The sequence below is a fragment of the Acipenser ruthenus genome, chromosome 9 (genome assembly GCF_902713425.1).
Source record: "Acipenser ruthenus chromosome 9, fAciRut3.2 maternal haplotype, whole genome shotgun sequence".
NCBI classification, from domain to species: domain Eukaryota; kingdom Metazoa; phylum Chordata; class Actinopteri; order Acipenseriformes; family Acipenseridae; genus Acipenser; species Acipenser ruthenus.
Genome location: NC_081197.1, coordinates 17,145,795 through 17,171,118, shown reverse-complemented (window position 1 = coordinate 17,171,118; position 25,324 = coordinate 17,145,795). Strand labels below are relative to the sequence as shown.

At 37.9% G+C, this 25,324-nt stretch overlaps 1 protein-coding gene across 2 annotated transcripts in view; it reads right to left on the bottom strand.

Annotated features, from left to right (window-relative positions):
• The window catches only part of LOC131738066 (capZ-interacting protein-like), a 40,190-nt gene extending 35,302 nt beyond the window's left edge, over positions 1-4,888 (bottom strand). Inside the window, exon 1 of one of the 2 annotated variants that reach the window (XM_059031282.1) lies at positions 4,580-4,888. In XM_059031282.1, coding sequence (XP_058887265.1) covers positions 4,580-4,585 — 6 coding nt within the window. In that variant the 5' untranslated portion in view covers positions 4,586-4,888. The remainder of the gene's footprint in view (positions 1-4,579) is intronic. The other variant, XM_059031281.1, reaches the window with a different exon arrangement.
• Positions 4,889-25,324: the final 20,436 nt, after the last annotated feature.

Sequence of the window (25,324 nt, the reverse complement as noted above, 5' to 3'; positions counted from 1 at the left end):
TGTTTATTCACTTGGGAAGAAGTCAGAGGTCAAGTGGGTAAATAAAAGGAAGATGGTCGCTGGACGTAAGGGGACGTGGACCTTGAGTGTAGAAGCTGTAGCACGTTTGCGTTTTTGTTGTTTTTAAATATTGCAATCTACTATAACCTCGAACTGTGTTAGTTTTTAGCACGCTTGCACACTGTCTGTGTCTGGATACTACACTACGCACTTTGTTTTGGATTTGTTTACAATACCACCGCACTTGAATATCCAGAGGTATGAATTGTTTTTAAAAGAAAGCCTTGCTGTCTATATGCTGCTGTTTTTATGGAACATTTCTAAAAATGTGCATTATAAATATCATATGGGAGATAGTGAAATTGAAGAAGGGAACTATGACTCAGAAATGTCTTCATCTAGACAATGTGGGGATGCTATAAAAAAGGCCAACAAGATGCTCGTGAGAAGTGTTGAATTTAAATCAAGGGAAGTAATGTTAAAACTTTACAATGCATTAGTAAGACCTCACCTAGAATATTGTGTTCAGTTCTGGTCACCTCGTTTCAAAAAGGATATTGCTGCTCTAGAAAGAGTGCAAAGAAGAGCAACCAGAATTATCCCGGGTTTAAAAGGCATGTCGTATGCAGACAGGCTAAAAGAATTGAATCTATTCAGTCTTGAACAAAGAAGACTACACGGCGAACTGATTCAAACATTCAAAATCCTAAAAGGCATAGACAATGTCAACCCAGGGGACTTCTTTGACCTGAAAAAAGAAACTTGGACCAGGGGTCACAAATGGAGATTAGATAAAGGGGCATTCAGAACAGAAAATAGGAGGCACTTTTTTACACAGAGAATTGTGAGGGTCTGGAACCAACTCCCCAGTAATGTTGTTGAAGCTGACACCCTGGGATCCTTCAAGAAGCTGCTTGATGAGATTCTGGGATCAATAAGCTACTAACAACCAAACGAGCAAGATGGGCTGAATGGACTCCTCTCGTTTGTAAACTTTCTTATGTTCTTATGTTCTTAAAGATTCTGAACTGAATTACTGCTTGTGACTGAATTACTACTGCTCTGCACACAACACTGCCATAGGAAGTGACTTGAACCCTGATTCTCTAAGTTTTGTAATAGTCTGCGGGACAACGCCGCTCGGCACTGCGACATGTATAAACACATGAGTAGCACACTCTTATGATCTGACTCATTTGTTATGGCTTGGCATCTCTCTGTTACAAGATGACTTACTGAAGTTTCATGAGAAAAGGTCTCTGGAGTGATGACCCAAAGGCTACCTCCAATTTCATCTACATTCTTATCTCCTTCCTGCCACCGATAATTACATGGATAGTTGCATAATAACTACATGACCAGATGTGCATTTACTGTGTAATTATTTTTGCATTTAAATATACAAAGAGAAAGTTAGTGTACAATGCCTGTAGACTGAACCATACATTCATATTTCAGGAACAACTTGTGTTTGTTCAAAAAGCCTGTTTCAAAATGTCATCTGTACAATACATGGAGATTCAGACGTTAATGGCCACTGATCTTCCTGCAAATATTTTTTAGCAACAAAGGGTGGGTACGAGAACAAACTAACAAGACTTTGTTATTCCACTAGCCCTACACAATTAGCCACATCCTGTTTCTTTTTAATCAACGATAGCCGCTCTCACCAAAGGAGTGTTCACGTTTAATTTAGGGGTGCTTGAAAGTATACTGCTTGCATGAGACGTTTGATCTAGTACTCGGAATAACTTTCTATTCAACTGTCTCTGTTTGCTAGACCTGACCAGTTTACCATAACATTGGCTTTTCTTATTATGACTGCCAGAAACAAAGTGGTATATTGGTAAACTAATTGACTCTCCTTCATGGTCAACAGTAAACTGTGGATGGCAGAGCATTTAAAATTATGATTCAGACTAAATTACTGTTCAAGTTGCTGGTTCCGTGGCCTTACAGTAACAAAAGGCAGGTGAAGGCAAATGACACTGTAGATCTCCAGTGACAATCCCCTTGAACCAGTCCCCTTCCTTATGCAAGAAAACAGGATGCGGACAGTAAGCAAATCTTGTAGTCTTTGGGGAAACTCCCTCCGTGTACTGTATATAACTAAGAACATTTTGTTTCAGTGTAATCAGGTCCCAGGTGGGAGATACATCATTTTAAATCACACTTTTGCTGTTCACAATGGAAGTAATTCTCAGTGTTTCACCAAGTCAGTTTTAGGTTTCTCTTAAGCTCGGTTGCTGTTAAGCTGAGGGAACACAAAGCGACTTTTTTAGGAACAGTTGCTTGAAACATGGTTCCAGGAGAACTGGAGGCCTAGTTTGAGGCAACTTTGCTCTATCAAACCCCAAGCCTCCCCTAGTGTGCCATGCAGTGGCTTGAAAACTAGTCTCCTGAAACCAAGTTCCAAGCCACAAAGAGGCTTCGTGTTCCCTTAGCCTTACAGTAAAGAAAATACAAGATTGCAGGGATGTACACAGCAATGTCAGTCACGCTATTGGTTGTGCTTTAAACCTACCACGTGGGTATGGCTGGTGCTCAGGAAAGGGTTGGGATGCTGTCACAGAGTTTAGATTCCCTGGGGAATGCACTGGACTGGAAACACTGCAATTGAACTTTGATGCTACCCAATTTTATGCTGACCCTGGACAAATGTCCTGAATGCCCCACCTCTTAATCCTGCCCTGATAACGACCAATCATTTGATGCCATTTTATTATGAATGTTTCAAATTCAACCAACCTCTGGCTTAAATACAGTTCGTCGATCATCCTGACCATCCACATCTTGAATATCATCTTTTGTATTGAGAAAAATATGTTGCTATCTGGTAGTGACTTTAAGAATTAAGTTAAAGGTTTGGAGTAAAATTGTAATCAATAACATTTATTTTTAAAGCTAAACAACATTGAATACCACTGCAGATCTCAATTTAAATGCACTATACCATTTTCAAAAGGAAAATTTAAGAATACAACCAGTTCAGTATTTCAAAGGGCTGTCCTACAACAAGAGAGCACTAATAACATACACAATCTTCAAAATAATTTTTTATTTATTTTTACTGAAAAAAATTCCATAGGGAAAATAATTTTGCCATTGCAACATCCATGTGCAAGGAAAGTATTATCCTACATAAACAATATAAATTGTACAGACTGTTGTAGGTACGTTGTTTTTGTTATTTACTGTTCAATGGTAGATTATGCCATAAAAAGCAAAGTCTTGTGCTCAGAGTTATGCTAACACTACAGTAGGTACTGCACACAAAAATAAAAAGTAGGAATAATAACATTTTAAAATAATTTAATAAGAAATTTCAGTGGATTATTCCTACAATGAAAAATAAAAATTGACCAGCAGTATTTGGGAATTTGAACAATTACAAATGAACTAGTACTGGATATCGCAGGCATATAAACAGGTTTAAAGTAACTAGAATTTCACAGTAAGGGTCTTTACTACTTTACTACTACAGTACTACTTTGGTACCACTTTACTTGAACCAGCATCACCAGTTCTTCAATCAGCACTTCAACCAGCAGGAGGAGTTGAAAACCAACTAGAACAGACTGCTGGGCATTGATGGAACGAGTAACAGGGAATGCACGGGAACAGAGAAGTGATAAGAAGAACCCAAGTCAAAAATGAAGGGACTTTTGATAACTGATTCAGTTCCATCACAATGTAAAACCAATGGCAATATACCTCATACTGTTTTATTTTCCCTTTTAATATAAATCGTTTGGGAAGAAAAAGTATGACATAATTAATTAGGAGAGTACACTATGACCCTTAAGCTTTACTCAATTGGTAAACAAGCATGAGTGAAATTAATGTGAACACTTTTTTAACGTGCATAACTCCTCCACGTTCTGATCAAGGCGCACACTAGGCTTCCAGTATAACGAACATGGACTAGATGCAGACGTGCCAATGATCAATGATGCCTGCTCACCAACAATACATATGCACCTCTCCCAGACTCGGTTACCGTAGCTCTAGAGCTCTGCAAAAGTGTAGCTTTTAGAAGCGTGATCTTCTGCATTGTAGGTGTCTGAATGACAAGCAAACCTAAAGTGTTAAAAAGCCCAATAGCGTACGAATATTACAAATTTGCACAACTCCCCTACGGTACCACAGAAGTGATAATAAAGCAACGTTATCTGTCCCTTTAAAATGATTTTTTCAGTGCTGCAATAAATGATCAATTTTATTCCAATGTGTTAGTCATGCTACTGCACAATATACATTAGTGTAAACCTGTTGAACACCTTCGCCATAAAATTACAGTCTTGAAGATCAAAATGCTGTACTGCAACAGTTATAAATAAATAAATAAATAAATAAATACATACATACATAATAAGCACTGAGCAGAGGTTCACCTTAAAAATAAAATACATGTTGTCGATAAGGACTAACTTTGCATGACTAACGCGGCAGTCAATAAACAATATACGACACGTGTTTAAAAAAAAAAAAAAAAAAAAAAAAAAAAACAATATGAACCGCTTTACAATACACCACCCCATGAACAAATACAAGAAGAAAGACTAAAATGGGACTTTACCTCCATCCTCCAGGGATCTTTTTTCTGCCTTAAACTTGTCTTTTCTTCCAATAGATCCCAGGGTTTTGTAAAAAGTAGTTGACTCGTTTCGCTTTCCTTACAGATGACACCCTCAGCAGTAGCGTTGCCCTGTACGAATATTATCAGTATGACACAAACTAAACGGTCCTGCTGCAACTCTCAAGAGGGGGTGGCCTGTATTTATATTTAGACTTACACACATACAGAGCTGCTCTTCCAAGCTCTTAGTATCTCACTGATTTTGCCTGGGGTCTTCATGAGGATAGACCGACCCAAACTTTGCACAAGAAGAAACCGAAACAGCTTGTCTGGATCTCCCAGCAGTATATTGTCTTTCTCAGAAAGTTCAGAAAGTCGAGGGGACGCGCTGCATAGGATTCATGTCAAATACTTTTGTAAGAGGCGTTTTCTTTGGCACAGTAACCAAAAACTGATTTGTATTTCATAATCAGATTTGTTTTCAAGTTATTTTGTAAACAATAAATGATGCAGTTTGTTTTTTCACATGATGTATTATTACATAAATACAAAATATCAATTAAAATAAATACATTCTGTTGAAAAAAATGAATAGGCATATGTTTAAAACCTTAACAACAAAGTATTCCAAATTATATAAATTAATACACCTCATAAAATATACTGAATATTCAAAATTGAAAATAAATTATTGAAATGAATTCTGTGTTGGACCAGTTAGTGTACATTTTCATCAGGTAATGCAGTTCAGTACCAGTTTACATTACTGTCCACTGCCCTCTCACTCATTTTATTTCTCCAGTCCACTACAGATTCCTCCACTTACTAAGAACGCTAAGACATATGATAAAAGAGGGGTATCGCTGCCACGTGAATACTGAGCTTCATAATGATATCCAGGAGAACAAATACATCACAACTGGTGCTGCAGAGTCACTTACAATAGGACCTCAGTTTTACGTCTCATCCGAAGGACGGAGAACAAGGAGGTTAAGTGACTTGCGCAGGGTCACACACAGTGGCTGGGATTGAACCTGGAACCACCTAGTAACAAGCCCCTTTCTTTAACCAAAATCTCATTACAATCACAAACATCTTTAAAGGGGTGTTATTTAAGATACAACATCGTTTTTTTTCCCCACATTTCTACTCCAAGGCAGCACTCATTAAAATAATCCTGACACCATTATTAATATACAGTAGGACAGGCAGAAATTAAGGAGGGGTTTGGATATTATTTGCTGCTAGCTAGACTGAAGCTCAGCAGTGATTTTAAAAACAAGATCTTCTGGACCTATTAAATAACTTTATATGTTAATTGTACAGTAAAACCTGTCTAATCCAGCATTGTTTGGGACAGGAAAATTATGACGGATTATACAGTGTTCTGGTTTACAGAGGTAATGTAAAGTCAAATACCTTACCCCAAAAAAATAATTTCAAAAGGGATTTGGTCAGGACTGAATAATGATGCAGAATTATACAGAATGCCAGTTTGTAGGGGGGCTGGGATGGACAGGTTTTACTGTATTGTAATTTCCCTTATATAAAAGTCTACCACAGTAAATACAGTTTTCTCTGTTTTACCATATTATGCCCTGGCATACTGTACTGTGCTTCTAAATTAATTGTTCTTTAAATTTCCCTATGCTCCCAAAAAGAGCTACAGGGTTTTATGTGTTGCCCTGTGTACAAGGCATCATTTCATTGATGGAAATGCAGCTCTCTGCTTGTCTACACTATAACTATCATGCTGTGGCCTACCTGGCTTTGCTTGTACTGAAATGAGTGATCACAGATCAGGCATTTCTATCTTTGATTCCTTAAATTCATGATACTTCTTAAATAAATCCTCTTGACCCCTATGGAGAATGGCTAATCTAACTGGAGACTCTCACACATACAGTTTCTGTCATTGCCCAACCCCTAATAGTCTGTATCTGAGTTAATAGAAAGAAATTTAGATGGTTCCCAGCTTACTAAATTCTATTCATGGTAACATGACAGGGGTCAACCTGGTGAGTATTTGCTATAGTGACCATAGTTTAACTGCAAAGCTCTTCTTGAGAACACAATTGTGGTTGTATCACAGCAATATAAGTTAATACAGCAAATGAATTGTGTTGCCCTTTAAAACATTGCAGTTTTAACAATTTCTTCAGTATGCTGTTTGTCATTATGAGATGTGACAAAAATGGATGCAAAGTAGGGGAAAAAACTTCAAATGAGCAAAATTGGGTCTACTTAGGAGTCAGCACACATGAAGAAAATAAGAATATCTGCAAATGTAGCCCACGGTAGTTCCATTAGAGGTGAAACAGCTTCCATAGTAAATATTTCATTTTTGACTGCTACTTGTTGGCATCTTATAGACCGTTGTCCTTTTAAAATATTGTGTTAAACAGAAGCATACTACTCCCTTACCTTTTACAGCAGTATACTAAAGAGACATGTGCTTGACTGAATTGGGACTCCACTGGCTTGGAGACCCTGAACACCCTTAGCAGGGTCCTGGCCCTGTGCTGCTTTTATTGAATATGCCAGCCTCCCTTACATTATCAGCATATCCTGCTTGCTCAGATTGACAGCAACAAATGTGCCACTGCATCAAAAGAAAGTGACATCAAATCCCCACTCTGCTAGTCAGACATGTGAGAAGTCTTTGGATCCCAGTACTGTAGGACAGTTAGAGGTGTTGCTAGGCTTGGTGTTTAGTGGTTGCTATCCAGGCAACAATCATTTTATGTTTTGACAGTCCTCTTTATAACCCCTGCAGCATGCAACAGGGAGCGCCCCCATGTTAATAGAGAGCTTTATTTAATGAATAAATGGGAGCAACTGCCTTATCGATTCCAATTCACTTTACTGTACCCTGCAATAAACATACTTAGACCCAGCAAAGACTCAGTGTTGTATATGTTACAAGTACAGACCTAGGGTATGATTTTTCATTAAAATATGCTTTATTCAGTTTTTAACTGATATTAAAAAGACAAGAATTTGATTTGTTGCAAAGTAAACTGCCTACAGTACTTGTCGCATCACCTGAAAACAAGATTGGAAGGGGCAACGAGTATTAATTTTCATACAGAAATGCAGCCAAGAAAAGTATTCTAAATATACAAAGTATACCATTATATAACTCCACTTCACTATGAAATGTGCTGTATTACACTGTATACTGCAAAAACTGTATTTAATAAAGGACACTAAATATTTACTACAGGGTGTCCTACATACATTTAAAACCCATCCTTGAGATCTCACACCATCATATTTGAACTTTGTTTATAGACGATCATACTACAGAATTCTATAACCAGCTTGCTGTATAAACAGGACAGGAGTATCTCATTTTACAGCACTTTCATACATTATGTTGCAATATTTACTGTAGAAGAGTGCAGTCAATGATAGTAACTATAAAATACTGCTGAATGCTATAACCACCTTGCAGTACTTAGAACACAGAACTATTTACTGCCCTTCATAGAAATGTATTATTGTAAATGCTAGTATCTACTGTCACTTTGGGAAATGACAGTGTTTTTATAAGACTAAAGACCCACACACTCAAGTGACTACATTTGGATTACTGTACAGTATGTGTTGTTTGAAAGAACAACATTTAGGTCTAAAATAGGTCTGTGAGTCTAGTTTCAGAGCTCTTTAGGTTGCAGTTGTGATGTAACAGGTGCATTTTAATAATGGAAACTTAAATAAAACACTGACAGATGAAGTGCAGGTGGGACTATTTAATCCTGTGATGCCCTCTATTCTTTCAAAAATATTTTATTTGAATTGGTATGGCATTTTGAAACAGTAAAAATATGTCGTTAAACTAAAGACTAAACAAAGTTGTTTAAGGTTTTCCAGTAATGTCAAAGCTACTTTTTACTTGTTTACTAGTAAAAGGAGGAGGGAAAGAGGGCTTCTTTTGGTGCTTGTTTGGGACAAACAGGCTTGCATTTGACATTTCTGAAAATGTATACCTCCTGGTTCTTTCTGTTTGTCTGTTTATAGGTTGTGCTGTACAGAAACCAACGAACGGAAATTGCTAACTGAAGGAAGGGGGTGGTTAAAAGAGGAAATGAACGGTTAGTGATGATATCAGTTGAGAGTTGACAGTAAACACAACAAGCTTGACTCTGTTTAAATTAATTGATATCTATAAGCTGTGAGGCTCTCTATCTAGCCCTGACCATGCGTGAATGAATGTCATTTCAGCTTGACGTTGTTAGGGAACTGTATGAAATGAGTTGTCTTAGGTCAATTTGAAATGGGCACTCCAGAAAATCCCCACAAGCCAGGAACAAAACTTTTTTTTTCCAAATGCATTTAAATCCTATGCAATCGAGTAAAATGTAAAATAACTTATATCAAATGTTAGCCTTGTTTATTCTTTCAATGTAATAAGTTGATTAAGCATAGAACTCATGTCCTCTAAATACTATGCTATTTGAGACCCACTATATTGGCACAGCTTTCCAAGAAGGACCAAAGGGATCGTTCTTGTCTGTTTACAAAGTCATGCTCGGAGATGTTAGATATGATTGACATCCAGCTGCTCTTCCACACCTCAGCACAATCACACCCAGAGCTGGCATTACGTAGCTGAGCAACTGTGACCTGTTGCACATTTAATAGATTTGAAGGATGTTTCAGCTCAAAATTAAAAGCTTCCTGTAAAAGGTACATGGTTTTTTATACTATTTTGCACGCTCTTTAAAAATAAAAACAACTTTAAGTAACAGTTTGGGGGCCTAGCATTATGTGTGATATTTCTTATTTAAACCTATTTTAAATATTGCTCAAAGGTTACACAACATATATCAATACTGTTATTGCTGCATAACTGTTACATCTACCGATACATACTGCCTCATCATGTGCTCTTTATTTCCAAATAAAATGGGCACACCCTGTCTCTCTGTAAGTCCAGGAAGTAATTATCTCAACTCATATCTCAGATCATCACACTGGGATCTACTTGACTTGCTAAGTGCTTAAGTCCTTTCAGATGTATAACAGTGTATAGCTGGTTACAAATTATGAGTCAATCTGCTCAAATAAACAAAAAAAAAAAAAAAACAAGCATATAGCAGAGGACAAAATTATGACTCCTCTGACAGCAGTAAGACTGGAAAGACAGGATGCACTTTTTTTTTTATATTCATTTTTGTTCTTGGCCTTTTGTTTGCACAAATACAGTACCAGTCATTGTTTTTGGAGTAAGCTTGATTACAATACGTTCCCTATAGAATAAAGTACTTTATCATCAATAAATGTCAGTACTTTCACAGCTGATTAAAGCTACAAAAGCAGTATATAACCTTGGATCCAAGGCAAAGTGTACTGTGTTTTTCAATGGGTCTATTTTTTTTAACTCATATCTTCCTCCACTCCCCCAGTTGCTTATTTTCGTGTTTGGGAATGATGAACTGAGTGTGTCTTACTGATATAGAGGGTTCCATGCACTTAGTTTCAGATAAGCTTGCAGTGATAAGCAAATTTATATGATAACCAAGACACACCCAGACAAGTCGAATTTTACTGCTTCTTTTAATAGTGTGACAAAAATAAAGTGATTTTTAACAGTTGCTACGGTGATGTTGAAAACAGATGCAAATGGTCAAGCATTGTATTAACATTCTCATTTCAGAGTCCTGTTTGTCGGTATAATTAGTTTTATAGCTGAATGAGTTTACATCCTGTTTAGTGGTTCCCCGTGGGAAGAGGGTGGGAGCTGGAAATGAATTGAGGTGGAGAGGCAGGGGGTTTCATTTGGGGAAGATCATTTAAGTCGGACACACAGAGCAGCTGGCTTCTTCAGGAAACAGTTTCTTCAAAGTGATGTCGACACTCACTTCCTGTCAGTTGAAGGGCAAAACAACATGCCTGCTCTTGGCCAAAACAGGAAGTCAGAGTAATGTCAAGTTGAAGTAATAAAACCAATAAGATTTCATAGGTGCTCCTAAATCTACTTTTATTGTATTTATTTTAATAACTTAAGTGTAAACTTTTCAAATTAAATTAGGATATATTGTACACAAGGACAAAGGCTACATAATTGAAGCTATATCTTTATTTTTAACATTATTTTTAGTTTTAACATGACTTTACAAATGTTATGACTTTATTTATATTTCAGCTACTTAAATTATTAAAATAAGGTGGTCAAGTGTAACAATAGTTTACTTAATGAGCTGATTATCACTAATCTTGGACAACCTGATGTTACCTTAGTTCATGGTTCAGTGATTGTTTAATGTGAAACGTCAATGGAAGATCCTCCTGGGAGAAGTTCTTTACAATGGCATCCCTCACTGCCCATCCAGCAAGTCGATCCTGTTGTAAAGGTGCATCATGGTGTTGTGCCTGAGGCTCCGGCAGGTCATCGCTCAAATCCTCACATTTAATGGCTAGTACATTGCCATTGATAGAAATATTGTGCAAAACAAAGCACGCTAGAATTGGGTTGCATGCTCGTAGCGGTTCCATATGCAGGTAATTCAGACAAGTGAATCGCTTCTTAAGCACCTCGTTGATGCGTTCTAGTGTGCATCTTGTTTTAGTTATTTAATTTCTGCCAAGTAAATAAAATAAATATTCATTGCATGCTATGCATTAACATTAAAAGTGAATCGTCTGTGTTTTTTTTTTGATATGCAACATAAGAAATAAATAAACCTGTGTATTAATACTCATAATTATCAGTGGTCTTATTTCTTTGTTAAGTTAGGCTATATCATAAATAATGGTCTATTTAAAAAATAGTCTACAAACTATTCGTGATTGTGATTATTTGTAATCTAGATAAATGTAATCCAGCAGTGACATTTTCTGAAAAAACTGATCAATCGAGATAAAAGTAATGTCTATCAGAAAATATAGGATTAAAAAATCATTTTGATCCAGATTACAAGTTTATAAAAACTGGCCCCTGCAAATCAATCAGAAACAAAACTGTACATGTAAACAATGTATTTAACAAAAATGGAAACCAAATGTGCAAATTAAACTTTTTTTTTTAAAACAGGAAACAAAATCAGCCTTTGTGGTATGTGATAAATTACACATGATGTTTTTAACACCCTGTCTTGAAGTCCTCAGACCAAGGACACCAAGGGGGTGATGTAAGTATAGGCATTGCGGCCAGGCAATTATTTTTTGCCCTATGTAAGCTTAAGAACAATGCAAATTACTCATAATGAGGGTCTCAGTGAGCATATTGATCTTTTTAGTGGCCGCGCTTTCAGAGTTAGGAGCACAGAGAGCAATAGACGCTATTTGACATTTGTGGAGCACAAAAATACAAAGCAAAAAAAATGTCAGAGAAAGGGCAGCAAAGTCCTCTTGGCACACAGAAAGCTGAGATTCCTTCCTGCTGAGGTCACTCAGCATGGAACAGAGTTGTCTGGAAAAGCCTCAGCCGACATTAGTTATGCTAGTATCCATTGGCCTGCCCTTTTTAGCATGACATCCTAAATTTTGCCTAGCACTCTGGAAAAGGTGGATTGGGCTATCCCTTTAGACATTCCACATGTGGTCTGAAAGGTACTAGAGGCCAAGTAGTGCAGAGAACACAGCATTTTCAGTGGTCCCTAGATTGACGCTGGGGTCTAGCTCATCCCTCAATTCAGCTATGAGGTCAAGGATGACCTGTGGAGTGAGACGGTAACGTTTTAGAACCGCATCCTCCAGCATTCCCAAACAACTAGAAGGAGATAACACGATTCAGTCTTTTGCTGTTTTGCAAGAACCAACAAACAGTACAACTTGAGAACCAAAGGTAGAAGCTGATGTACAAATACGCCATTCAAAGTCCAGAGATCAATATCCCTCGACTATGTCTGGAAAAAAAAAAAAAAACAGAATACACTGAAAGAGGAACTTAAACATCGCTAATAAAAAGTCAAAAGCAACATAAAAATATCTGATATGTGTCATTTATAGAACAAACCCATCTTAACTTTTCTTCTCCTAAAAACTTTGTTAAAAGCCCATTGTAATGAACGCACTACAGGCTCTGACAAGCCACTATAACGTTGTATAAAGTTTATATCATGCAGCTATATAAACTGAAGTTAAAACTGCATGAGTAACACTATAATCTTTGTTTTCATTAACATTCAGTTTTATTGTCGAAATTTACTACCTGTCTCCTTTCAAGTATGAAATTATTATCTGAAATAGATGGTAATTTTTTGGGGTGTTGGCAATTAAGTAAGGATCAAAAGTTCAGACTACATTTTGACTTATAACAACCAACACCCAAAGCTGATGTACATATGACTGTGTGGGCAGGGGTGGTGAATAATATCGCGAACTGTCTGTAAAGTATGTATTCCTCCTTGATATCATATTTCATATTTTAAACCTCACTGAAACAAATCAGGTTTGGAGTACAGCAGCCATCACCCAAAAGGGAGATGCCCTCTAAAAGCTAACGGGACTTTAGAATCTAGACCGAATTATTATCTAAAAACACATTAAAAAATGTCCATACACACACAAAAAAACAACATTTGTTTAGTTTATAACAGCATTAATATCCTCTGCAGTAGTCATTACCTTTGGCTCGGGGCACCTTACTATCACAGAAAACTTAAATCTCTTAATACCAACCTGATCAGTGTTGTGGGCTCAGTCTTTCATTTCCAAATATGAATGAAGGAATTATGTATGTTCATAATACACACATATTTTATAACTAAAGCAGTACTAAGCCCAGGAAACCATTCCCCAAATGTTTTTATATGCAGAAGGACAGCATATTATGATTGTCACAGTGTTATCTTATGCACTGTTTCCTGTCATGGCCAGTGAGACTGAGTGAAGTGGAAGCTGTAAAAGAAACACTATGACAAGCTGCGGACAGGATGGCTTGGTGGTGACGTCAGACCAGGAAGACACGGGCACAAGTACTGCGCTCATATGTATTAAATGAAATAAATGTTCAATATTAAACAAAAGGACTCAATGGCCAAACAAACAAACAGTTTAAACAAAACAAACACTGAACACAGCAAAAGACACGTTGGCCAAAACAAGTAATAAACAGAGACAAACACACAAGTATTGTGCTGGTTTTGACCCAGCACACATAGCAATTGTTTTCAAAGTTTTATCTTACTGTACCTTTCTGTCCACTCCCATCAACCCTCTATGAATGGCTGCTTTGCTTTTATATACGTGGGCAACTCCCAATTGGTAATCACTTCATTAATTTGGGAGATGGCCACGTTACGCACGAGTTTTAGCTGGATGGGGGATTTTAACCCCATCCATGCTGTAAAACAATAGTAACAAAACCCTATTTTAAACAAACACAACACCATACATTTAAATAATAATAATACAAAATAATACAATTAACACAGGGGCGGGGTGTACCCCATCACACAACCATAAGAGGGCATTCTACAGATACCCTGTACATGAACATCCACGAGCAGCTAGTATGGCATAGATTAGACATCAGGAAGGTGTTTTAATTCTCCAGCATGGCACATAGAGTCCTGGTTTTTTATTCTTTGTGTACCCAAGGTTTATAGACATACATTGTAGAATAAGTTCCACTCCAGCCGGTTTCATTGAGAGGAGATACTAGCCACAGAGATACATACACACTTAGGTAGTGTACAAAATAACAGCTTTGTAGTTATCTTTTCCCAGTAGGCATGTTATATTTTAACAGATGGTTTCTTGTAAATGCCTCTTTTTCTTTTTCTATGTCTGAAATTTGAATGCTGTAATCAAAATTTAAACAGCTACTGTGCGTGTTCCTCTTCAGCTTGTGACTCATATCATACTTCCCCATTTTCATCAAAATGCAGCTTCTTGTGTTTTTCAAACTCTATGTTTTAGAAAGAGGGTGGTTGCAGCACAAGAGTTTTTGTGGTTGTCGTTTTGGACGAGCTGCCAGTATGTGAAACAAACACATGTTCAAATACTGTAGAGTAATAAACCACATTATAACGCTGCACTAAGCTTGCCTGAGTTACACCGGTACTCAAAAAACCCTCCCTTGACCCAGCTGACTTATCTAATTTCCGACCCATCTCCAATCTCCCTTTTCTCTCCAAAACTCTCTAAAGGGCTGATGCCAGTCAGCTGATGAAAATCACGGATAACAATCTGCTTGAATCTCTACAGTCTGGCTTCCGGCCGCATCACAGTACTGAAACTGTTCTGCTCTGGATTGTGAATGATCTCCTGCTTAATGCTGATGCTGGTGCTCCCTCGCTGCTTGTCCTCCTTGACCTAACAGCCGCTTTTGACACCACAGATCATGGCATTCTCCTCCTTTGTGGTCAAATCTTCCTTCTGCTATCTTCAAAACATCTCCAAAGTCTGTACCTATCTTTCCCTCCTGGATGCAGAGATACTTTGTCATGGATCTGTGTCCTCTCAACTCGACTACTGCAACTCTCTATATGGTTGTCTCCCGGCACGCACCATAAACCGACTGCAGCTAGTTCAGAATGCCGCTGCCAGGATCCTTACCAGATGTAAAAAACATGATCACCCCCCCCGAGTACCTCCTCAACCTGCTGACCCGCTATGTCCCTGCCTGCAAACTGAGGTCCTCCGACTCTGGCCTGCTTGTTATCCCCAAGCAAAAGTGCACCACACTTGGAGAATGCTCGTTTAGCTTCATGGCTCCGACTCTTTGGAACTCTCTCCCAGCACTGGTGCGTGAGTCTCCCACCGTTTAAATCAACTCTCAAGACCCACCTGTTCTCGCTTGCTTTCCATGCTCTTTAAGCCTGATATCTGCTATTAGCTGCTGTGTTGCTGCTACTATTTCATGCATTATGCTACTATCAGTATAGCATGTATAGCATGTATTATGCATTTCTATGTATTTAAAGTATTATGTATTTTCTTATTGTTAGTGCATCTTGTAAAGTGCTGCATCTTGTAATGGCGACCAGTGAATGGTTTTCTAACTCTCCCTTTCTGAGTTTCTACTATCAGGCCTTATCAACGTCTTTTAGATCTGCTGCCTTAACCATTGTCACTTATCGAATGTAAGATTACCAGATGAAAATGTTATTCTAGCTGCACTTGATGTTGTAAGTCTATATACCAATATTACACATAGTGATGGCCTTAAATTTGATCTTGATAGGAGAAGTGACATCCAGACACCATCTGCATTTTTACTTGAGATGGCACATATGGTTCGCACTAAAAATTACTTTCTCTTTGAGAAAGATTTTTATCTACAAATCCAGGACACAGCAATGGGAGCTTCATTTGCATCCGACTATGCCAATCTCTTTATGGGATTTCTCGAGTACAGCAATATATATGGACATAATCCCTTCATAGATAACATCATCATGTGGAATGAGTATATTGGTGATATGTTCCTCTTATGGTCCAGCACCGATCTAGAACCTAAAGCATTTGTTGCTTATTTGTATGGTCTGATTTCCTCTATTAATTTTAGTTTGGAATACGTTACAATCAAGGTTAATTTTCTTGATACCACTGTATGTCTTGATAAGGGATCTTTATATAAGAACATAACATAAGAAAGTTTACAAACGAGAGGAGGCCATTCAGCCCATCTTGCTCGTTTGGTTGTTAGTAGCTTATTGATCCCAGAATCTCATCAAGCAGCTTCTTGAAGGATCCCAGGGTGTCGGCTTCAACAACATTACTGGAGAGTTGGTTCCAGACCCTCATAATTCTCTGTGTAAAAAAGTGCCTCCTATTTTCTGTTCTGAATGCCCCTTTATCTAATCTCCATTTGTGACCCCTGGTTCATGTTTCTTTTTTCAGGTCAAAAAAGTCCCCTGGGTCGACATTGTCAATACCTTTTAGGATTTTGAATGCGTGTATATTATTACCATCTTGTATATTAAACTGACTGATAAAAACAGTATTCTGCATGCTTTTAGCTTTCACTTTGTACCACTCAAAAGGGGACTCCCTTATAGTCAACTTTTTCAACTTAAACAAATTTTTTTTAAATCTGAAGACTTTGACACTGAAGCTGGCAAAATGTATGACAAATTTCTATCTAGGAATTACCCAAGGGATTGGCTAGATAAAGCTCTCTTCAAAGTTCAAAACGTAGATATAAATCCTCATGTGAATAAGAATAACAAAGAATTCTCTTCCACTTGTTGCACAACTTTTACTACACACAGTCATGATATTAAAAATATTATTAAACAACACTGGCTTATCAACTGATACTATTTCAATCTCTGCCCCTTTTTACACACTATAGAGGCACAAAAATGCGGGACATTCTTGTTAAAGCCAATTATTTTAAAGATACAGCTACAGATTTAAACTGGGGTACAGTCATAAACTGTTTCTTTCCATGTCGGAAATGTGCAGTTTGTGACAATGCTATTAAAACTAAAACCTTTATATGTCATTGTGGCAAAGTGGTTAGCAGGGTACAGGTGTAGGAGTGATGCAGTGCACAAGGAAGAGACAGACAGTGATAATCCAATAAGGGTGCTTTATAATCCAGGTCTGGTGACCTCAAACAATAATCCCAGGCAATACACAGCAATGTGTATTGCACTGTTTAATAATAAGGGGTTGCAGTCCCAAATAATAAACACAGTTAGCACAGCCACAAAATACAAAAACGGTCACCAGTGGGTGAGTGCTGTAGTGCTCGTGGTGCTAATACAGTTTATCATGACACAAGTGCAGTGTTGTCCGGGTTAGTGCTGGCCTCTGGTGACAGCTCCGGACGTGTTTAGCCATCTACTAATGACAATAAACAAGTAACAATTAGAGACAAACAAACAAAACACTCACAATACGTTTCACAACAAGGGTTTTTCTGGGTCGTTCCTTAACCATAACCGAAGGAACAGATTACGTCGCTTCGTCCCCTATTTGTACCGTCACGCATGACCCCTTGGTAAACAATTGCAGCCGCTCCTCCAATCCACGGCTGCCACATCATTTCCCTTCCAGGTAGATGAGTTAGTGCACCGAAGCTCCGCCCCCTTTCTAGGTGACCGACTTCCTTTTAACCCTGGAAATGAATTATCAAGCCAACGAGTCCAGGATACTCTGTTCCCGTTACTTAGAACCTTCACAGGTCGGGAGGGAGATTTACCACCAAGAATCATTCTATTTTTGTCACAGTCATGTAACTAAAAAGAATACAAGATTTCACAAGTTATCACCTGCACATCTGATTTTGTAGTTTATTTAATTTCCTGCCCTTGTAACTTACAATACGTTGGTAAAACCAAAAGACAACTACAGGTGCGCATTAATGAACATAAAAGTGTCATCCGCAGGAAAGTCGTACACTTGCCACTGGCTGGACATTTTGCTGGACAAATCATTCCATTACGGGCCCAAAATGTTGTGGTATACAAAGATTATTTTAGTCTCGTAGAGGGGGTGACTTGAATCGAAAACTAAATGTGAAGCAAAATGGATCTTCTATCTCAAGACTGTACAGCCAGAAGGCATTAATGAAGAACTTGGATCATCATGTTACCTATACTATATAATTTACTATACAAAAGAATACTTTTGTATTCTTTATATCATGAATATTTATTTGATAATTAATTTATTGCGTTATACTTAAGAATTGTTGCCATTCGGCTCCATAGCCACTAATGTTTATGTCTATATAGTATTTACATAATCTTTGAACATTAACATCAGTGATATTCATTTTTATTATTTTGGCTCTAGTAGATCTATATGAATTGAAATAGTCTAATCAATAGATCTTAAAATTCAATAATTAACAATATGATATATTTACTGATGATTTCTGCCACTGTTATCTTTGCTATTTTTCTGTAACTTGTCCTATAATGAAATTTCATAATAGTATTTAGTAATATATTCCCTCTAATGGCTATCAATACATTAACATATTAATTGGTCTGTGGACATGTTTTTTTGTCTTTAATTGAACACCTGACCTCTAATATTTATCTTTGATTGAATTAAGATCTTAAATATGCAGGTGTTCTTCAGTTACTAGCACTGAGGATGGTCATGCGAACGAAACATTTGCACTGAGCACTTTTTGCACTATATCACTTTTTTGCTTGTTCTAAATAAAATATCTTCAAATATCAGTGTGTGGATCATTTTGGACTATTCATTTGGAGATCTACACACCTAGTTTTGTTTGTTTCTTTGGACTTTACTTTTAAGGCGCAGCAGTGTGGAGTAGTGGTTAGGGCTCTGGACTCTTGACCGGAGGGTTGTGGGTTCAATCCCCAGTGGGGGACACTGCTGTTGTACCCTTGAGCAAGGTACTTTACCTAGATTGCTCCAGTAAAAACCCAACTGTATAAATGGGTAATTGTATGTAAAATAATGTGATATCTGTATAATGTGAAATAATGTATAATGTGATATCTTGTAACAATTGTAAGTCACCCTGGATAAGGGCGTCTGCTAAGAAATAAAATAATAATAATAATAATTTAAAACACTGACTTGCAACCAAGATTAGTTTATTAGACTGCATGGCATTTGTACAACAGATACATAAATAATTGACACAAAGTTGCATGCTACATATCACAGTAACACTTCCTAAACAAAACAAACCTCAAAACAACAAAAGTCTTTATTGAACTTTTAAAGAGATTAAAAACAAGATTCACACTTTGGACTCAGGAGGGCGCTGAAGTGCTGATGATTGGTTACTGATTACTTCAGTCCAAATTATTTATTATTTGTTTATTTAGCAGACGCCTTTATCCAAGGCAACTTACAGATACTAGGGTGTGTGAACTATGCATCAGCTGCAGAGTCACTTACAATTACGTCTCACCCGAAAGACGGAGCACAAGGAGGTTAAGTGACTTGCTCAGGGTCACACAATGAGTTACGGGATATGCATTATATTACCGAAATCAGATTAATCACACACGTTGCAGCTTATGTGCCTTAAGTGAATGCTTGAGAAAGCGTACCCCTCAGTTCAGTTTCACCAAAGATATGTGGAGCTAGACAAGACTAACCAAGGTGCAGTTTACACACACACAGATACATTATATATATATATATATATATATATATATATATATATATATATATATATATATATATATATATATATACATCTGTGATAGGGTGGCTGAGTTGTGACGTCAGGCCAGAAGCAGGAAGGAAGCTACACTGACACCAACTACTGCAGATTCAAAACAAAAAGACGCAGCGGCGCCGTTTATTTAAATAATACAAAAATAAAATAAATATTTTAAACACAAAACAAAGTACTCACAGAGCAAAATAAAAGTTGAAACAAAACAAGTCACGAACACTGAGGTCCGGCTGGGCAGCAGCCTTCTCGCTCGCTCCTTGCTCTCTCGTTCCTCCTCTCAAAACACCCAGAGTGTGCAGAGAGCTGCAGGCTTTTATGCAGGTGACCATCTTCCGATTAGCAACACATTGATCACTTAATTAATTCGGGAGATGGCCACCTTCTGCACAAGGTTTTTACACTGCTGTGGATGGGGCTACCCATCCACACTACTACTAAACAATCGGCTACGCCGTCAATACATTTCTAAATAAATACAAAAACAATAACAAAACACACTGCGCTTCACCGTCATATAAATAGACTAATAAATTATAAAACAAAACAAATACAAAATACACTGTACAGGGCCGGAGGGGGAGACCCCGTTCTAAAAATAAATAAACAAATACGTACAGGGCTCCTCGCCCTGTTACAATATCTGACACTCAAAATATAGATATTCTGAACAGGGTTTGTAGATTATGGTTAGCCTTAGTGTATTGAGGCTTTAATGTCTGGGTTACTTTTAATACATTTTTAACATCTTTCAAAGGATAAATACAAAAAACCTTATATAGCCGAATTAATGTTAAGCCCCACTTTATTGCTGTGTTTCTTTTGTAGAGAATACTTAAAAATAAATAAATAAACCAGAAAAATAAAAAAAAACTACAAAATAGCAGTGCCATCTTGTGGACAGATCACACTCTAAACAACCACTGGAAAAAAATCATCTTAATCTACTAGAGCCCTATTTTGAACTAATTGCATGTTAAAATGTCATTTTAAATGGATGATTTTAATACAGCAATGACTTTGGCCCTCCAACCCTGTCAGGCAGTCATTAATCCACATTAATCTACAAAAGGCCTAAGCCTCAGAGATACTGAATGCTGTAGTACATTTAAAACTTACTGTCATTGGATGGATGGACAACAACACTTGTGCCTTCTGCCAGTTCTGTTGTCAATTCAACACTTGTCTTCTTTCTATTCCTTAAGGATATTATCTTCAAGTACTGCACATCCTTGTTAGACAGCTTTTTGGGAATTCCAGTCCTGGGTTTGTCAATTACAGATGATGTTTCTCTGTACTTGTTGATTATGCTTCGGATACCACACCTTGAAAATCGAGTGATGAGAGCTATTTCACTCAATGGTTTTCCTTCTTTATGCAAGTCAAGTTTGTTATAATAGTAGAAAACACTAGTGGAGGCTTTGAGTAAATTGTTAATACTCATAATGCATCAGAGTAGAAAAATGCAACATGTCTAAGACTTTGGCACAACAGTGTGTGTGTGTGTATATATATATATATTGTAACACAGCAGGGAGGGGGTTAATATCCTCCCTGCAGAAAACATGTGCGTATGCACTGTTTTGTTAATTGTTTTATTATTTAATTATCACCCGCACCTGGTTACGATTGTAAATTGGAACCAGGTGCAGGGTATTTAAGAGAGACAGCTAAACTACTCGGGGCTGCTGAGTAGAAGGAAACAGAAGGCTGTGTGTGCTGTTTCCGAGCAGTCTCCTTTGGAAGTACCGTGGTGTGTTTATGTCTGCCGGTAAACAGCTTAGCTGTCCGGTTTGGTAGTTAGGGTGAACCTACCTGTGTAGTTAGCGCTCCAAACGGAGCTAGGTGTTTATTTTGTTTGTGTTTATTTTGTGTATTAAAAATTAGCGCGTATGCGCTTGAAAATCCATTTCTTGTGTCCTGGGTCCTGCTTTTAAAGGGGCAACGAACCAGAGTGAGTGCCGCTCTGTTACATATGGTGGCAGCGAGTGTGGGCGCCCCTACGACCCAGAGAAAAAATGGAAAGCATTGAAGAGTTGATCGCAAGGATCAACCGGAACACCGCTGCTCAGTTAGAGCAGACTGAGAGATGGGAGAGAGAGCTGGGGTTGGCCCCGTTGAAAGCAAGGGAGCGGGAGCCAACAGAGCTGGAGCTGCTGCTCCAAAAATGGGAGCAGGCAAGGGAGGCACCGCTGTCTGCAGTCCCGGCGAGAGAAGCCCCGCGGTCTCCTGCACCAGAGGACATGGTGCTGTGTCCTGAGCGGGAGAAGTCCGTCCCGGAGACAGAGGAAGGACAGCCGAGGGAGCAAGAGGTACCGCCGCCGGCTACAGACAAGGGGGAGGAGGTGAGGAGCTCACCTCCACCACAACCCCGACCACCACCCCTGCGATCCGGTCCGGCGCTGCTGCAGGTGATCCCGTGCCCCTTGCTCCTGGACACCCTGCCGGTCTGCCTGGACCTCCCTGCGCTAGACCTGGAGCCCAGGAGTGTGCACCACCGGCCACAGCTCTACCCCTGGTTCTCTACTCCGCTCTCCCGGAGCACCCAGATATCGCTGGGCTGCTACCAGACGTCGCTGGTGCTCCCCCTGTTCGCTGCTAAGCTCCCCCTGGGTGATCGGACATCGCTGCGCCGGTCCCCATGTGAAGACCTGTGCCCGCTGCTGCAGCCTCCTGTTCCCCGGCCGTCGCTTCGGTCGGCCCTGTCATCCCGGTGGGGTCCCGTGTCGCCGGTTCACGGTCCCTTCTTGGAAGCGCCGGAGGAACCGACCCACCCTCAAGCCCGCCCGTGTAAGAGGGCGAAAATTGACATTTGTGGACTCGAGGGTGGGTGGTTGTGTTTTAGGGGAGGGGGTGGCCTTGGAATGGCCGATCAGTGTTGCACACTTGAGGGGGAGGATGTGTAACACAGCAGGGAGGGGGTTAATATCCTCCCTGCAGAAAACATGTGCGTATGCACTGTTTTGTTAATTGTTTTATTATTTAATTATCACCCGCACCTGGTTACGATTGTAAATTGGAACCAGGTGCAGGGTATTTAAGAGAGACAGCTAAACTACTCGGGGCTGCTGAGTAGAAGGAAACAGAAGGCTGTGTGTGCTGTTTCCGAGCAGTCTCCTTTGGAAGTACCGTGGTGTGTTTATGTCTGCCGGTAAACAGCTTAGCTGTCCGGTTTGGTAGTTAGGGTGAACCTACCTGTGTAGTTAGCGCTCCAAACGGAGCTAGGTGTTTATTTTGTTTGTGTTTATTTTGTGTATTAAAAATTAGCGCGTATGCGCTTGAAAATCCATTTCTTGTGTCCTGGGTCCTGCTTTTAAAGGGGCAACGAACCAGAGTGAGTGCCGCTCTGTTACAATATATATATATATATATATATATATACTGTATATATATATATATATATATATATATATATATATATATATATATATATATATTTAGCTCAAAGAGCCAGCTGCCCAACGTTTCGATATGTTGTACATATCTTTCTCAAGGGAGCCTGTGTTTGAATCCAAACATTGGAAGTATTTATAGGTTTTTGACGGCATGACAACTACTTGTTATTGTTTACATTCAAATTCATGATTTATTCTTACATGATGTAATGGTGTTCTATATATTGTGACATCATTTTTACTTCTATCTTTGAATCTGTATTAATTCTAATTAACACTACTTTATATAAACTTATATTTTTATTATATCATGCAATGCTGGCTCTGAGGATCAGTCTAGATTTGGCCTCCCCAGCGCATCAGCATGCACAACTTTTGAATGAATTTTGTTTATTTATTTAAATGTTATATATTTATTGAAGTTAATTAGTTCATTCTTTTCTGTTGAGTCCCACTGGCATAATCGTGTTCAGTCTATTTATCCATTTACTTTCTTTTATTCTTCTATATGTCGCATTGTCTAATTTGAGCTGTTCTAATACTACAAACTTTACGTAATTTATGTCATGTCCCTGACTGGTGAAGTGCTGTACTATTGGTTCACTCATTTTTTTATTTCTAATTAATGAAAGGTGGTTCTGAATTCTTTTATATAAAGTAGTTCCAGTCTCTCCAACATATTTGATTTCATCACATTTTTCATATATATACACACACACACCACTTTTTTAATTTCTTTTGCTCAGAAGAGCCAACTTCCCAATGCTTCAGTATGTATGACATACCTTTGTCAAGGGAAAGTGTGTTTGAAAACAAACAGTGGCACTTATAGGCCTTTGATGCCATGGTAACTACACTCACCTATTTCTACTTAAATATATGAATGTGTTTGTGATGCCATTTACTACATAGTTAATGATGTAACAATCTACTATTCCTTTCTATGTAAACCTTCAGGCATCATGATATTGAGTTTATTTATCCATTTATTTTCCTTTATTCTTCTGTGCTGTACATTATCTAATTTTCTAATCTAATCTAATTTTCATTATCTAATCTAAAACTACAAATTGTAGGTTATGTGTGTTATGTTCATTATTTGTCGAACTGTTGGTTCATTTACTGTTTTATTTCATGTTTGATAGGTGATTCTGTATTCTTTTATATAATGTTGTACCTGTCTCTCCTACATATTTTATTTTAATACATTTTTGGCTAAATATATCATAAACAAGGTAGCTAGTTTCGCATGACGGGTTACTTAAGACTGAATATTTATTTTCTCTATTTGTGATTTCATTTCTATCTTAAATATATTTGCACACTTTACATGTGCTCTTACAGGTTTAATGTTCTTTACTGTGTCTATGATCCGTTTACTGTGGACCAAAATGTCTGCTAAATTCGCTAATAGTATTCTTTCAACCTTCTTTTCTCTTTCATTATATTATGAATTCCTTTCTATTTTTTGTAGTCATTTTCATGAGAACAGGTTATTTAGGAATGGCTCTTTCAGTATGGATAATATGTGCAGATGACATGTGTACTGTAGGTACTGGTGCATGTCAGAAGGTTTTGAGTAAAGATCTGTTTTAATAGATCCTTTAACCAAGGTATCTAAGAGTTACATTTCAGATTTTGTCCATCATAGATCCACTGAAATGTTAGGGTGGATATTATTTGCTACTTTATAAAACTGGAAAAGAGATTCTGCACCATGTGTTCATATACCGAATATGTCATCCAAATATCTTATATATTCTAAAGGTTTCTTGTCTAGTTTACTCAATAAATTTACCCATATACATGCTTGCAAAACGCATGCCTAATTTTGAGCCTATTACTGTGCCATCATTCTGTTTGTAACTTTTATTTCCAAATGTAAAATAACTGTTTTCTAAAACCATCTTGATAGTTATATTTAGTATTTCTTGTACAGGTATAGTTTTTTTTTTATCTTTTCTGTTGTCCAGTGCTTCTTTCATGCTTCTAGTGTAATTCCTAGGAGCACTGGGGTGCAGGTATTTTACATCCATGCAAAATAAAATAGTATTCTCTGAAAGTTTAGTCTTTATTTTATTGATCCTTTTCAGAAGCTGTGTTGTATCTTTAACATAGCTAGGTAAACTGTCAACATGTGGCTGCAGCTGCATCCATTGTTGGGTTATCAATGGTGCTAACAATCATTCACATCAGTTATTTTTCTTTTTGCTTTTTTGGATTACCTCTGACCAAAGCTGTTCTTGGATTTTGTGCGAGCATGTCATTTCTTTTTAT